This window comes from Pseudophryne corroboree, chromosome 1 (genome assembly GCF_028390025.1).
Source record: "Pseudophryne corroboree isolate aPseCor3 chromosome 1, aPseCor3.hap2, whole genome shotgun sequence".
In the NCBI taxonomy this organism is placed as follows: domain Eukaryota; kingdom Metazoa; phylum Chordata; class Amphibia; order Anura; family Myobatrachidae; genus Pseudophryne; species Pseudophryne corroboree.
In genome coordinates, this window is record NC_086444.1 from 116,079,755 (window position 1) to 116,095,945 (window position 16,191).

General features: G+C 45.9%; 2 protein-coding genes across 3 annotated transcripts in view; one reads left to right on the forward strand and one right to left on the reverse strand.

Moving 5' to 3' along the window:
* Window positions 1-9,280, forward strand: part of MTREX (Mtr4 exosome RNA helicase) — a 176,870-nt gene extending 167,590 nt beyond the window's left edge. Inside the window, exons 26-27 of the mRNA XM_063962194.1 lie at window positions 7,108-7,212; window positions 9,028-9,280. Coding sequence (XP_063818264.1) covers window positions 7,108-7,212; window positions 9,028-9,080 — 158 coding nt within the window. The 3' untranslated portion in view covers window positions 9,081-9,280. The remainder of the gene's footprint in view (window positions 1-7,107; window positions 7,213-9,027) is intronic.
* Window positions 9,147-16,191, reverse strand: part of PLPP1 (phospholipid phosphatase 1) — a 215,586-nt gene continuing 208,541 nt past the window's right edge. For both annotated transcript variants that reach the window (XM_063962219.1, XM_063962208.1), the window contains exons 5-6: window positions 11,721-11,897; window positions 9,147-10,022 (exon numbers count right to left, since the gene is read on the reverse strand). In XM_063962219.1, coding sequence (XP_063818289.1) covers window positions 9,894-10,022; window positions 11,721-11,897 — 306 coding nt within the window. In that variant the 3' untranslated portion in view covers window positions 9,147-9,893. The remainder of the gene's footprint in view (window positions 10,023-11,720; window positions 11,898-16,191) is intronic.

Here is a 16,191-nt window from a genome sequence, read left to right on the forward strand (position 1 = left end):
TACAAAATAGAGTTCGACTGTCTGCCGCCTCAGCGGTTTTTCAAGACAGGCTTGCCTCTGTCGGACGACAAGAGGACAGTTTTGCAAATTGCCATTCAGTCCTTACTGGATTCGGCAGTGTTGATTCCGGTCCCTGTACACCAACAGGGTCAGGGTTATTTTTCAAGTCTATTTGTGGTCCCGAAGCCGGATGGCTCAGTCAGACCAATATTGAACTTAAAGGGCCTCAATCAGTACGTAACTTACTACAGATTCAAAATGGAGTCTCTACGTTCGGTGATTGCGGGGTTAGAGACCAAGGAATTTATGATTGCGCTAGACCTCAAGGATGCGTACTTACACATTCCAATTTGGCAGCCTCATCAGAAATTCTTACGATTTGCAATACGCCAGAACCATTACCAGTTTCAGGCTCTGCCGTTTGGCCTGTCATCAGCGCCTCGGGTATTCACCAAAGTAATGTCGGTGATGATAGCTCACCTCAGATCCCTGGGAGTGACAATAGTTCCGTATTTAGACGATCTGCTCATCAAAGCTCCGTCTCAACAGATACTTACCCAACATGCGCTGCTAACTTACAATGTACTGGTTCACCACGGTTGGATTGTAAATTTCAAGAAATCACATCTGATTCCGTCTCAACGCCTTCAGTTCCTAGGTATGATTCTCGATACGGTCAATCAAAGGATTTACCTACCACAACAAAAAGTACAAATGCTACGCCATCTAGTACAATTAGTACTCAAACCACGCACAGTGTCGGTACACTTGTGCATTCGCCTGTTAGGCACAATGGTGGCAGCTTTCGAGGCGCTTCAGTTCGGGAGATTTCACTCTCGTCCATTTCAGCTGAACGTGCTTGCCCAGTGGTCGGGCTCGCATCTGCAGATTCACCACAGAGTGAGGTTGTCACCAATAGCAAGAGTTTCTCTGCTATGGTGGCTCAAGGAACACAATTTAACCGCAGGAAGACGGTTCGGAGTTTGCAATTGGATAATTCTAACTACGGACGCCAGTCTCAGAGGTTGGGGAGCGGTAATTCAAAATTGTCAGCTCCAGGGTCTCTGGGCGGATCACGAGAAATTGCTGTCGATAAATGTTCTAGAACTCCGCGCAATTTTCAATTCGCTACGACAAGCAGTGCATATGATTCGCTCTCAGCCTGTCCAAGTGCAATCGGACAATGCGACGGCGGTCGCATACATCAACAAACAAGGAGGAACGAGAAGCAGCATGGCAATGCGGGAAGTAGCTCGAATCCTCAATTGGGCGGAATGCCACCAGGTGATATTGTCGGCCGTGTTCATTCCGGGAGTGGACAACTGGGAAGCGGATTATCTCAGTCGTCGGGATTTTCACCCAGGCGAATGGTCATTAAATCCAGAAGTGTTTCACATGTTGGTTCAGCGATGGGGTTATCCTCAGGTGGACCTGATGGCATCTCGACACAATCATCAAACGCTCCAGTATGTGTCCAGAACAAGAGATCCAAAGGCAGTCGCGGTGGATGCTCTCACTGTCGCGTGGCCGTACAGTCTTGTGTATCTGTTTCCACCGTTTCCGCTGCTCCCTCTGGTGCTAAAACGGATCAAAAGAGAGTCGCTCACAGTCATACTAGTGGCGCCGCATTGGCCTCGGAGAGCTTGGTTCTCGGATCTTCGAGGATTACTCGCAGACGATCCGTGGCCGCTCCCGATACGTCCAGACCTGTTACAACAGGGTCCGTTTCTTTACCCCGATTTAGCGCGGCTGCGTTTGACGGGGTGGCTGTTGAGACCGCCCTCTTAAAAAAAGAGAGCGCATTCCAGATTCAGTTATACCAACCATGTTACGAGCTAGGAAGCCGGTTACGGCAGCTCATTATTACAGAATATGGCGTGCCTATATAGGTTGGTGTGAAGCTCGGAAATTTCCGACATCAGCTTTCAAGTTATGCCGCCTTTTGTTGTTTCTACAAACAGGGTTAGATGGAGGATTGCGTTTATCTACACTAAAGGTGCAGGTATCTGCTTTGTCAATTTACTTTCAAAGACGATTGGCTCTATTGCCGTCTATACGCACTTTTCTACAAGGTGTACTCAGGGTACAGCCTCCATTCATTCCACCTACAGCGCCATGGGACTTGAATCTGGTTTTGGAGTTCTTACAGTCTTCATATTTTGAACCCTTACAACAAGTGGATATAAAGTTTCTCACTTGGAAAACAATTTTTCTCTTAGCCTTAGCTTCGGCAAGGCGTGTTTCAGATTTGGGTGCCTTGTCATGCAAGCCACCGTATTTGGTGTTTCATGATGACAGAGCGGAACTTCGGACGAATCCCGCCTTCTTACCAAAGGTAGTGTCATCTTTTCACATCAATCAACCAATAGTAGTTCCTGTGTTGACAGCACATTCTGGAACTCTGGATGTGGTTCGCGCATTACGCGTTTATGTATCCCGAACGTCTTCAGTTCGTAAGACGGATACGTTATTTGTTCTCTATGATGCTGCCAAGATGGGTTGGCCAGCATCTAAACAAACTTTATCCAGATGGATAAAACTGACCATACGCCAGGCATACCTTCATGCTAGGTTACAACCGCCTACGTCAGTAACCGCTCATTCCACACGTTCTGTGGGAACTTCATGGGCAGCTGGTCGTGGGGCTTCTGCGACACAGCTTTGCCGGGCGGCTACATGGTCTTCAGTGCACACGTTTGTGCGCTTTTACAAGTTTGATACTTTTGCGGCATCAGCATCTAGCTTTGGCCGCCTAGTGTTACAAGTGCCAAACAGCTCTCCCGCCCACGGGGGAAGCTTTGGTACGTCCCAAGAGTACTCCAGTGACCCCTAGTGGATGAAAAAGAAAATAGGATTTTGGTACTTACCAGGTAAATCCTTTTCTTTGAATCCATAGGGGGCACTGGACGCCCACCCAGAGCAGTTTTACCTACTTGTGGTTAGTTCTGAGGATCTTATGGTAACACACTTTCACCGACTGGTTCAAGTTACAAGTGCTGGTTAGGGTGTCAACTGTTAGTTGTCAGTAACGTTATGTGTTAACTTCGTTATTGTCAGTTATGTTATATGTAATACTCCATTATTAACCTCTCTTAATTCCTGTTCGGCTCAGTAAAAAACACTGAGTAAGTGCTCAGGGATATGGAGGGGTGGAGTGTTACTAATTTAAATATTCAGTGCTGTTTCCTACGGAAGCCCGTCCATATCCCAAGAGTACTCCAGTGCCCCCTATGGATTCAAAGAAAAGGATTTACCTGGTAAGTACCAAAATCCTATTTTCTTTAGATGTGCCCAGTCTCCTGCGGAGCCGCTATTCCCCATGGTCCTTACGGAGTCCCCAGCATCCACTACGGACTACGAGAAATAGAATTATCGGTAAGTAAATTCTTATTTACTCCAGTTCCATTCATTTCAGAAGTGTTCCTGTGCTGCGTTTAACTTATAGCATTTTACTCTTGCACCATACAGTTTTGCTGTAAATGTTCTAACCAGTCTTGCTGAGAGCAGTTTATAAAGTACTTAGGGTGCAGAGAGATTAATCCATCTCCCTAATGAATTTCTCCCAGTACATGGATGACTCCCACGGTCCTGCATAGGTCATTGCACTTCTGTGGTCAGGAGTTAATGCTGACTTACTGCTTTATGCTAGAGGGGACCTTTTTCTGGCAGGTCTTCTAACGCTCTATGCATGAAATACTTCTCCTGTAATTACTTTTACAGTAGTATTGGAACAGAACCGTGCAGTGTGGGGGACATAACAAGAGCTTGTTTTTCTATTACATGCTCAAAGTACTGTGTTTTTTTTTTTTCCCACTCCAGCAAAATAGATGTTGGTCAGGGCTGCTGAGATATAGGGCGGACCTGTGTGATACAGTTGGTGTGGCCAATTCTGGAAGGCTGCGCTATATAAGAAACTGTTACTTAATAAATAAAAATTAGTAGATCACAACACTAGCATAGGTGTTCCTGTCATCCCTTTCATGCCCAGTCTCTGCTCCAGTCACTCACGTTTTGTGGTCCTGCCCCAAGCACAGCTACAAAAGACCTAAATGACTACAGGCCGATCGCACTAACATCTGTGGCAATGAAAGTGTTCGAACGGCTGGTGCTGAACCACCTGAGAAAAGCGACTAACACCCACCTAGACCCCTTGGAGTTCGCATACCGAGCAAACCGTGTCAAGGACGCAGTTAACTTGGGGCTGCACTACATCCTACAGCACCTAGACCGACAGGGCTCTCACGTGAGGGTTCTATTTGTCGACTTCAGTTTGGCATTCAACACAATCGTCCCCAGTATCCTGCAAGCCAAACTGCTTTTTGCTTAGGGGTCCCAGAATCAACATGCTTCTGGATCGTCGACTTCCTGTCAGTAAGGAAACAGGTGGTGAAAGCCATGTCGTTCACATCTAGTGGGCACACGATCAGCACGGCTGCCCTTCAAGGATGTGTTCTCTCCCCCCTGCTCTTCTCTCACCAATGACTGCACCTTGGCCGAGCAATCAGTACAAATTATAAAATTCGCAGACGACACCACCGTCATCGGCTTAATCAAGGACGAAGACGAATCTGCATACAGACGTGAAGTGGAACGGCTAACGCAGTGGTGCGACCGGAACAACCTTGACCTAAATCCCCTCAAAACAGTTGAGATGGTGGACTTCAGAAGGAAACCCAATGCCATGCAACCAACCGTAATAGCAGACAGCGTGGTTTCGTGAGTCGACTCCTTCAAATTCCTAGGGTCAAAAATTTCCCGAGGCCTCAAATGGGGACCCAACATAAGCACTGTCGTAAAGAAGGCCCAGCAGTGGATGTTCTTTCTGTGGCAACTCAGGAAATTCAACATTCCGCAGAAGCTGCTGCTCATCTTCTACACAGTGATCGTAGAATCGGTCCTATGCTCCTCGATCACAGTCTGGTATGGAGCTGCCAATGAGAGTGACAGACGGAGGCTGCAAAGGACGGTGAGAACAGCTGAAATGATTGTTGGGGTTGACCTCCCTCCCGTCCAGGAATTATACCAGTCAAGGGTCAGGAAGTGAGCAGAGAAAATCGTGGCAGATATGCAGAACCCCGGTCACAAACTGTTTGAAACGCTTCCATCAGACAAACACTACAGGTCCATTCCTGTGAAGTCGACCAGTTCCATTAAAAGCTTCTTCCCACTAGCTGAACAATATATAAAAAGTCTAACGTATAATATATGTTGAGTCTATCCTGCAATATGAACTCATACGTGTAATGTATGCTACGTTTTCCCCCCTTCTTATGCTATGTATTCCCCCTTCATGTTGCTGCTTGGCGATGCACTGTACTGCAAAAAAGTCCTAGTGTATGTGAGTACACCTGGCCAGTAATGCTGATTCTGAAGATGTCCATTTATTTTGTGTGAGGTTCAAGGTCTCATTCATTCTATTACCCAGGTCTTCTCCACACCTCTTCTTTCACCTTCTCCCACAACCTATCCCTGACACCCTTATATACAGGGGTTTCAGGGATAGGTCGTGAGTATGCTCACAGCTGCCCACACTCTTGGCCCTCAGTAAAAAAATAAATCTTTGTGCACAAGCTGTCATAACCTGCATCCTTCATGAACCACCCTCTTCTTCTTTTTCAAGGTGTTTGGGGTTCATGAGTTGCCTATTTCAAAACATGGCACTTCGTCCATTTATCATTTTTGTCCACTAGCCAGTACTATGATAGTGCAGTTACTCTGTATCATCGCCTTCTCGCTTTCTCCTTTTCATGATCTGGAAGAGTCCAACGAGTTGTCTTGCTGCAGCCCTCAATTGCTGGCTCTCTCTTCCCAGTGGGTGGTATTCATGTGACCGCCGGTCAGCTGACCGACAGTCACATGACCTCCTCCACCAGCCCGACGGGTCACTATCCCGACGGTCGGCATGCCGACCAACAGGGACTATTTCCACTCGTGGGTGTCCACGACACCCATAGAGTGGGAATAGAACCCGTGGCGACCGCAGGTCACCACTGAGCCCGCAAGGGGCTTGCTGCACTCGCCCCTCCCCTCCGGGATCCCGGCGTCGGTATGCTGCCGGGATCCCGGCGTCGGTATGCTGCCGGGATCCCGGCGTCGGTATGCTGCCGGGATCCCGGCGTCGGTAAGCTGACCGGCGGTCAGGAGACCGCCGGTCAGCAGTACTACACCCTTCCCAGTTATTATGCTTTGATTTTCCAGTAAGGAACCACCATTATTGACTGCCATGATACTGAGGAAGGTGCTGCAGATTTGGTGGTTTGAGGAGTACACTAGAATATGTTTCGGCTTCTAGTCCTACCATAGCAACCATAGTTGACCACACACATCTTTTCTGAAGGGCAATAATGATGCTGGCCAGCAAAAGCTGACTGCCGATTTGCGTTTTTAGCTCTCCTTTTCTGGCGCAGACCCACAGACGTATGATTTGTACGTACCATTGGGTTTGTGTACAAATCCGAATCTGGCCCTTTATTTCCATTTTGAATTTCATAATGTTCCTTCTCTGCTTCTAACCTCCCCTACCTGTACCGTCCGATACGACATCAGAGGATCTTAGATGCAGAGTCCTTGTTGTAGTATTTCCAGAGTTCAGTTCACCTCAGAGGCAGGCGCCCAGTAATGGAGGACAGGTTCTTCCCGTCTGACAGTGGGGACCTTGCCCTGTGCACCTGACCCTCGCTCCACAAAATGTCTGCTGTGCCATACTCATTCTAAATGAACCAGTCTCATTCCCTGGAGTGCGGGGTGTGTTGGCTCGTAACAAAAATAGTTCATTTTTATACTATGAATTCAGCACTCCGGCTTAGTGACGGGTGTTTCTTTGTTATTTCTCGCTTTAATGTCCTCACCACTTTATTGCTAGTTGTGCGGTGCCTGCTCAGTGTGTGATTATAGGTTCTCTCCATGTTAGTGTGCGGGTGTATGCCAGGCGCTCCGGATTCCGCCCTCCGTCCAGAAAGAGGCGTTGTGGGTGTTTCTTTCAGAATTTAGATGGGAAGTTACAATGCGCGCAGGAACTCATGTAAATTATGACATATTCTGTATACAGCGCTGAGAAAAATGGAGGTGATATAGAAATCCAGAATAAATGTACATTTCTCTCTAAAGGAAGTATCATTCGCTGCATGAGACGTCTTGAAGAATTACTACGACAGATGTGCCAAGCAGCTAAAGCCATTGGGAATACAGAACTGGAAAACAAGTTTGCAGAAGGTAAAGGGCATTACTGGATTTTACAGACTGCATGTAGTGTGAAGTATGCTGCACTTTATATATACCTCAGAAGCTCCTATTGTTTACACCCACTACATTCCTAGTACAGTCTCTTCCATGAATAGGCCTAGAACTTACCCAGCTTCCTGCCCCTCTGATGTCCTCTGCTCCAAACCCTATCACCCTTTCCAAAGTAACACAAATGCTGATGCATTAATAAACCATGTGCTGTATAATAAGACATTATGGGGGGTATTAAGTTAGGTCTGGCATTTTCGGAGCTATCGAATTTACCCCTCTGCGTATTCAAGTGCGGGCCATTTTCGGCAGGGGGTTTTATTTTTCACTTTTCTTTTCTTTTTTTTTTTTTTTTGCGAAAAGGCACCAGTGAAAAATGTTTCAAAATCGGCAAAAATGGCCCGTGTTTCTGCCGGCGCAGGTGCAAAAAACATGTGGATTCACTGATCCACGTGTTTTTCGCTCCTGCCGAATGTTTGGCCTAGGCGAATAAACGTCCCTGCTATCGCATAGGGCGAATCCCCATTCGCCCTAAAAAGGCAAAAGACACTAATTTAATACGCCCCATTGGCCTTCACCTACACTAACCTGTGTGTCTTCCTCTGAGACACACGTAGAGAAAGTTGCATCATTTACCATCAAAGTACAGTTGTCAACATTTTTGCCTTTACCAACAACTATCTGTGTCACAATTGTGATTGCGTCGGGTGTTTCAGTATGTACGTTTTTCGTGTGCCTGGTTTTAATTATTTATCTGAACCGTGCAGGCAAACCAGTCATTCTGATGTGATGCTCTGAATGCAGAACTCGTGTCCAATGTTAGACATCTGTCAGGCCAGACCCCCACTCATGGCTCAGGAAGAGCTCCACATGTACCTATAATCCATTTTTTTTCACCATCATCTCAAAATGCACATTCATCTCTTTGGTAGGCTGTTGTGCAAGTCAACATTGGTTTGATATCACCTTCACACATGTAGTCCCATTACATCAGTGGAGTAACGCCTCTTTGAAGTCACTTTCTGTCAATATGAAGTCTAACTAATCACTGCAGTGTTGCTGTGTTCACCATTAATTGGTGCCAGGTAGTGGGGAAGATAATCTTGTAATGCACTGCGGTAGTGCACTGTGTCTGAACCCACTAAAGGAGGGGTTTGCTATAATTTGCTTATAGAGGAGTGAGTCTTCCAACATTGTGTTTCATGGGTTCCGAATTACTTCATGTAATTCCTGAGGAAAAGTAAAATAAGGAAGTGTAAACAAAATAATAATACTGTGAGTAAAACACCATATAATTGGGCGATTTGAACTCTTATCTTTAGAAAAGGTGCTGAGCATTTTAGGATAGTTTATTCCAGGTTGCTATGTATAGAAAGCCCTCATTTGGCAGCGTGTGCGTTCACAGGTCTCTCTCTGCCATCTGTCACCGTCTGAAAATCAAAGCGGTAAAAGCCATTTAATTTCCCACATTTCCACCTAAGTGGCACTTTCCATTACAACACACACAAAGCCCACTAACGTAACATACAAGATGTGAAGTCTACAGGCTACACCCAGCAATTAGGTTTAATTTTTAAATAAAGTGATATATCCAAAAGTATAATTACTGACGTTCCCGTACGGCTCTACCTTGGTTCATGGGTGGCTGGAAAGCCCTTTAACACCTTTCCAAGTAGTTTGTTTTATTCTAAAGCTTTCCAAGTAAAAATGATAATTTAAGCTCCTGTGCTGTTGTAAACTCCATTGAATATGTTTTGATCTATATAAAGCTTTGTTTCTTCCCCACTTTTCTTGTAGGAATTACAAAAATCAAAAGGGACATTGTGTTTGCAGCCAGTCTGTATCTGTAGCCCGATATGAAACCGCTTACATAGACTGCGAGCTCCTGGGACAACAGAGTTAACAAAGGACAGATGTTTGCTATAAACTTTTTAATGTTTTGGTGTTACAGGTTTGCAGAACAAGCCATGTTCAAGCAAAGCAATATTACACAAGTGTTTGTACATACTGTTTACCACACTATTTTAATTAAAAAAAAATTACAATTTGAGTAACACATTTCACTTCCGTGTGTGTATAGTTGATAAAAGAAAACAATTCACTTTTTTTTTTTTTTAAAGCTATAACATATACATAAAGGTGTTCTTTATAACTATATACAAAGTGGGCATTTAACAGATAGCAGCAGCAGGTCGTGGCACCCACCTACACTATAGAACATGTGGCCTGAACCAGTGGTCAGAAGACGCTAGGAGACTGTGACATCACTGACTCCAGCTCCTCCTGCATTCTTGTCCATATTGGTTCAGCCCACAACATGTATTTGGTGGTGGATGCTCTTAAAATGCTGAAGTGCCATGCGGGGTCAGCTTCTCAGCACTGAAGGGTGGAAGGCTAATTAAGAGATTAAGGGGGACATTTACTAAGCAGTGATAAGAGCGAAGAAGTGAGCCAGTGGAGAAGTTGCCCATGGCAACCAATCAGCACTGAAGTAACATCTATAATTTGCATACTATAGCATTATACAGAGCTGCTGATTGATGGGACAACTTCTCCACTGGCTCACTTCTCTGCTCTTATCACTGCTTAGTAAATGCCCCCCTAAACTCTTAATACTGTGTTTAAAAGCAGGATATGTATTCTTAGATCGATTTGAGTGGCTTTCATGGTTGGTGAGTGTTCCCATAGTGGTTCCCATTGGTTGATGTCTCGTGCAGTGTCGTGTGCGAATCCTCCTCTTTTTGATTAAAACAACTTCTTTTGGTTTTGAAGAAATCTGAGACATACAAGACCTGTGAGAGAGGGAGGTAGACAGTGTGGTTAGGAGAATGGTACTACCGTATAGTTGTTGGTTTTTGTTGTTGTTAACCGATGTAATGGTCATTGAGTTTTAAATGCTTAAAGGACCATTATAGCCAACATCCAAGTTGGCTCATATAAAAGATGTATTAAAAGTCGCAAACAAGTCAGTGGTTACCAAACTGGAATGTAGACTGTACTACCTCAAAGCAAATTGTCTGCTATTGGCATTTTAACAGTCCAGGTTTTAAGGATATACATGACTGAGCACAGGCCAGTCAGGTTGTTTTAACTATCTGTGGTCACCTATGGATATCCTTAAAACATGGCCTGTTTGGTCAGAGTTTGGGAACCACGCATATGTGCAGATCTGGTGATTTTAAACTGCAGTATTACAGTCAGATTTTGGGTTTACATTATTATTATCCTTTATATGGCGCCACATGGGATCCGCAGCTAAACATGAAGACAGTGACTGACAGTTCAATACAATATAGGACAGTTACAGGGTATATAAACATAGCTGTGTCCGTAAACGGCATGAAAGTAAATCGAGGGATTTGGTGCAGTCAAAGGGAGTATTAAAAATATAGGTTAAGTAAGAGACATAAAAGCACACGAGTGAAGAGGGCCCTGCTCGTGACCGCTTACATTCTAAAGGGGAGTGGCAGACCGGGGTGACAGATGGGGTAAAAAGTGAGCATGGGCCACAGAGGGCTTAGGATGAGAGCCGGCTGGGTTGGTGAAGGGAGGCCTATATTAAAGTACTCTACAAAATGTAGTATCCATTTGATGGAATCTAGTGTAAAATACCACTTAAATTAGAACATCTCCAAATGACCAATCATTCACTTGTTGCTGAATGCACTTTGACATGGGATGGATTTGATGGAAACATGGCAACTGTGTAGGCATGAATATAGGATACAGCAGATTTTTGTACAGGCTTTACCTGCTCACACGGTCCAGTATTGCAGCATGCTCTGTTCTGAATAATTTAACCGTGTGAGCAGGTAAAGCCTGCTGTATCCTGAATTCATGCCTACACCGCTGGCATGGGATGGATTTGATGGAAACATGGAAAGGATATGTATATGTCTCCCTAGACTTTAGATTTATTAATACAGGAACTATGGACGGAATAATGACCTTTTGTAAACCCTGAAATCTCTACAATTTACAAAAATTCTGAAGTCCAAGAAATTATGATTTTTTTTCTGAATATCCAAATTATGTCCTTATTCAGTCTCAAATATTAGCAAGTATCACAAGGGGACTGATTTACTTTATAAATTCACAAGAATGTGGACTGAGCCTCGATCACTTATTAATGATCTGTACTAGGACACGGGGATATTCACTGCTAGTGGGGACAAGATCACGGTCACTGTGGTATTGGAGTAATCACTGGGTAGTCAGACTATGATAGATATTTGGCCAATTCATTATTGGATGTCTCTTTACACAGCTGCTGATATCTCTAGCTGTTATTGCAAGGCATTATCGGGGCAGGTCATCCAGGGAATGTATACTCTCTCTGCTCCAAGATACTTAGGGAGGACAAAATATTCATTACAAATCACAGGGTGTAATGAAGCATGGTAATATGTGTGAGATGTTATTGCAGCACGACCTGGGGAGGCATCGGTGGAGGCTGGCTCTAGGGCTGATGAGAATAGCGTTATACTTACTATAAGAACAGCTACAATCGCTCCTTGGAGAAGTCCAACCAGAACATCGCTCCAGTGGTGCTTATAGTCCGACACTCGGGAAAGACCAACATAGATCGATAATGCAACAAGTGCAAACTGGATGGTGGGACGCAGGAGCCTAGCCCAATCTCCTTTCATCCTGGACTGAAGATAGAGCTAGAAGAGGACACAAGCAAGAATCCTTCATTAAGCAGTGAATGGACGTATAGTCAGGAGAAGATGATCACTCAGGGCTGCTTATGAAATGACCCTAATAACTGAAGGACATCCCCTGTAACGGGTGTGATACGTTATACCAGCAGGCAGCATGCAGCCAAGGGGAGCGCTCAGAGTCCTCTTGTGGGCTCGTCATTGTGCAGGCTCGGTGCTTCACTGCGCTCACCACAAGATCTATTCCCACTCTATGGGTGTTGTGGACACTCACGAGTGGGAATAGCCCTGGTGTGCAGAGATTCTGTCTGGCGTCATTGTCGGCTGGTGGGATCTCAGCATCAGTATCCTGAATGCCAGGATCCCGACAGCCGGCATTTTAACTACATGCCCCTGTAACGTGTATGTTATAACATCAGCCTGACTGCAAGATAATCACATGTATATAAGTGTCTACGGGTTGTCAGAGCACTACCATCATAATACGGTGTTATATAATGTACATGAAATGACTGTATATGCTCCATGCTGTATATAACTCCCCTGACAGAAGAGAGGTGCCTCTGTAACATAGCAGGCAGTGTGTGACTTATGGTTTGCCACTGGCGTATCTATAATGGGTGCACATGGGCCCCTGGGTCCAGGGGGCCCCACACATCACACCCTATCTACTAGTGCTAAGAGTAGTAGTACTGCCAGTTACAGCGGAGGGGGTGCCCTAGGAAGTGTGCAGAGGGGTGGGAGCAGCATGTGCACACTTGAAAAGGGGGACATGGCATCACTATTGTGGATTGGGTGGCTTCCCCCAACCTATCCCCTTAATGTGAATAGATGGCATCTATTCACACGGGAGCATGGCAGGCTGTTTTAGCAAAGCACCAGTAAAAGGGCAGGGCACAGTACCCCACTAAAAATAAGATTTTACTTACCGATAAATCTATTTCTCGTAGTCCGTAGTGGATGCTGGGCTCCGTAAGGACCATGGGGATATAGCGGCTCCGCAGGAGACAGGGCACAATAATAAAAGCTTTAGGATCAGGTGGTGTGCACTGGCTCCTCCCCCTATGACCCTCCTCCAAGCCTCAGGATACTGTGCCCGGACGAGCGTGCATAATAAGGAAGGATATTGAATCCCGGGTAAGACTCATACCAGCCACACCAATCACACCGTACAACCTGTGATCTGAACCCAGTTAACAGTATGATAACAACGAAGGAGCCTCTGAAAAGACGGCTCACAACAAGAATAACCCGATTTTTGTAACAATAACTATGTACAAGTATTGCAGACAATCCGCACTTGGGATGGGCGCCCAGCATCCACTACGGACTACGAGAAATAGATTTATCGGTAAGTAAAATCTTATTTTCTCTGACGTCCTAGTGGATGCTGGGACTCCGTAAGGACCATGGGGATTATACCAAAGCTCCCAAACGGGCGGGAGAGTGCGGATGACCCTGCAGCACCGAATGAGAGAACTCCATGTCCTCCTCAGCCAGGGTATCAAATTTGTAGAATTTAGCAAACGTGTTTGCCCCTGACCAAGTAACTGCTCGGCAAAGTTGTAAAGCCGAGACCCCTCGGGCAGTCGCCCAAGATGAGCCCCCTTCCTTTTGGAATGGGCTTTTACAGATTTTGGCTGTGGCAGGCCTGCCACAGAATGTGTAAACTGAATTGTATTACAAATCCAGCGAGCAATCGTCTGCTTAGAAGCAGGAGCACCCATCTTGTTGGGTGCATACAGGCTAAACAGCGAGTCAGATTTTCTGACTCCAGCCGTCCTGGAAACATATTTTTCAGGGCCCTGACAACGTCAAGTAACTTGGAGTCCTCCAAGTCCCTAGTACCCGCAGGTACCACAATAGGTTGGTTCATGTGAAAAACAGAAAACACCTTAAGGAGAAATTGAGGACGAGTCCTCAATTCTGCCCTGTCAGAATGAAAAATTAAGTAAGGGCTTTATATATGATAAAGCCGCCAATTCTGACACACGCCTGGCTGAAGCCAGGGCTAATAAAATATCTCACATGGAAGGTGACGATGCTAAGTCCACAGTGGTGAGTGGTTCAAACCAATGTGACTTTAGGAAACTCAAAACAACATTGAGATCCCAAGGTGCCACTGGGGCACAAAAGGAGGCTGTATATGCAGTACCCCTTTTACAAACATCTGAACGTCAGGCACTAAAGCCAGTTCTTTCTGGAAGAAATTCGACAGGGCCGAAATTTGAACCTTAATGGACCCTAATTTTAGGCCCATAGACAGTCCTGTTTTCAGGAAATGTAGGAAACGACCCAGTTGGAATTCCTCTGTAGGGGCCTTCTTGGCCTCACACCACGCAACATATCTTCACCAAATGCGGTGAAAATGTTTTGCGGTTACATCCTTCCTGTCTTCGACCAGGGTAGGGATGACTTCATCTGGAATGCCCTTTCAGGATCCGGCGTTCAACCGCCATGCCGTCAAACGCGGCCGCGGTAAGTCTTGGAACAGACAAGGCCCCTGCTGGAGCAGGTCCTTTCTTAAAGGTAGAGGCCACGGGTCTTCCGTGAACATCTCTTGAAGTTTCGGGTACCAAGTCCTTCTTGGCCAATCCGGAACCACGAGTATCGTTCTTACTCATCTCCCTCTTATGATTCTCAGTACTTTTGGTATGAGAGGCATAGGAGGGAACACATACTCTGACTGGTACACCCACAGTGTTACCAGAGCGTCCACCGCTATTGCCTGAGGGTCCCTTGACCTGGCGCAATATCTGTCTAGTTTTTTGTTCAGGCGGGACGCCATCATGTCCACCTTTTGGTTTTTCCCAACGGTTTACAATCATGTGGAAGACTTCCCGATGAAGTCCCCACTCTCCCGGGTGGAGGTCATGCCTGCTGAGGAAGTCTGCTTCCCAGTTTTCCACTCCTGGAATGAACACTGCTGAGAGTGTTATCACATGATTTTTCGCCCAGCGAAGAATCCTTGTAGTTTCTGCCATTTCCCTCCTGCTTCTTGTGCCGCCCTGTCTGTTTACGTGGGTGACTGCCGTGATGTTGTCCCACTGGATCAATACCGGCTGACCTTGAAGCAGAGGTCTTGCTAAGCTTAGAGCATTGTAAATTGCCCTTAGCTCCAGTATATTTATGTGGAGAGAAGTCTCCAGACTTGATCACACTCTCTGGAAATTTTTTCCTTGTGTGACTGCTCCCCAGCCACTCAGGCTGGCATCCGTGGTCACCAGGACCCAGTCCTGAATGCCGAATCTGCGGCCCTTTCATAGATGAGCACTCTGCAGCCACCGCAGAAGAAACACCCTTGTCCTTGGAGACAGGGTTATCCGCTGATGCATCTGAAGATGCGATCCGGACCATTTTTCCAGCAGATCCCACGGAAAGGTTCTTGCGTGAAATCTACCGAATGGGATCGCTTTGTAAGAAACCACCATTTTTCACAGGATCCTTGTGCAATGATGCACTGATACTTTTCCTGGTTTTAGGAGGTTCCTGACTAGCTCGGATAACTCCCTGGCTTTCTTCTCCGGGAGAAAACATCCTTTTCTTCTTCTGTGTCCAGAATCATCCCTAGGAACAGTAGACGTGTCGTCGGAAAAAACTGCGATTTTGGAATATTTAGAATCCACTCGTGCTGTCGTAGAACTACTTAAGATAGTGCTACTCCGACCTCCAACTGTTCTCTGGACCTTGCCCTTATCAGGAAAGCGTCCATATTTCTTTTAAGAAGAATCATCATTTCGGCCATTACCTTGGTAAAGACCCGGGGTGCCGTGGACAATCCAAACGGCAGCGTCTGAACTGATAGTGACAGTTCTGTACCACGAACCTGAGGTACCCTTGGTGAGAAGGCAAATTTGGACATGTAGGTAAGCGTCCCTGATATCCAGTGACACCATATCGTCCCCTTCTTCCTGGTTCGCTATCACTACTCTGAGTGACTCCATCTTGATTTGAACGCTTGTATGTAAGTGTTCAAATATTTCAGATCTCACCGAGCCGTCTGGCTTCAGTACCACAATATAGTGTGGAATAATACCCCTTCCCTTGTTGTAGAAGGGGTACTTTGATTATCACCTGCTGGGAATACAGCCTGTGAATTGTTCCCAATACTGCCTCCCTGTCGGAGGGAGACGTTGGTAAAGCAGACTTCAGGAACTTGTGAGGGGGAGACGTCTCGAATTTCCAATGTACACCTGGGATACTACGTGTAGGATCCAGGAGTCCACTTGTGAGTGAGCCCCCTGCGTGCTGAAACTCTTGAGATGACCCCCTACCGCACCTGAGTCCGCTTGTACGGCCC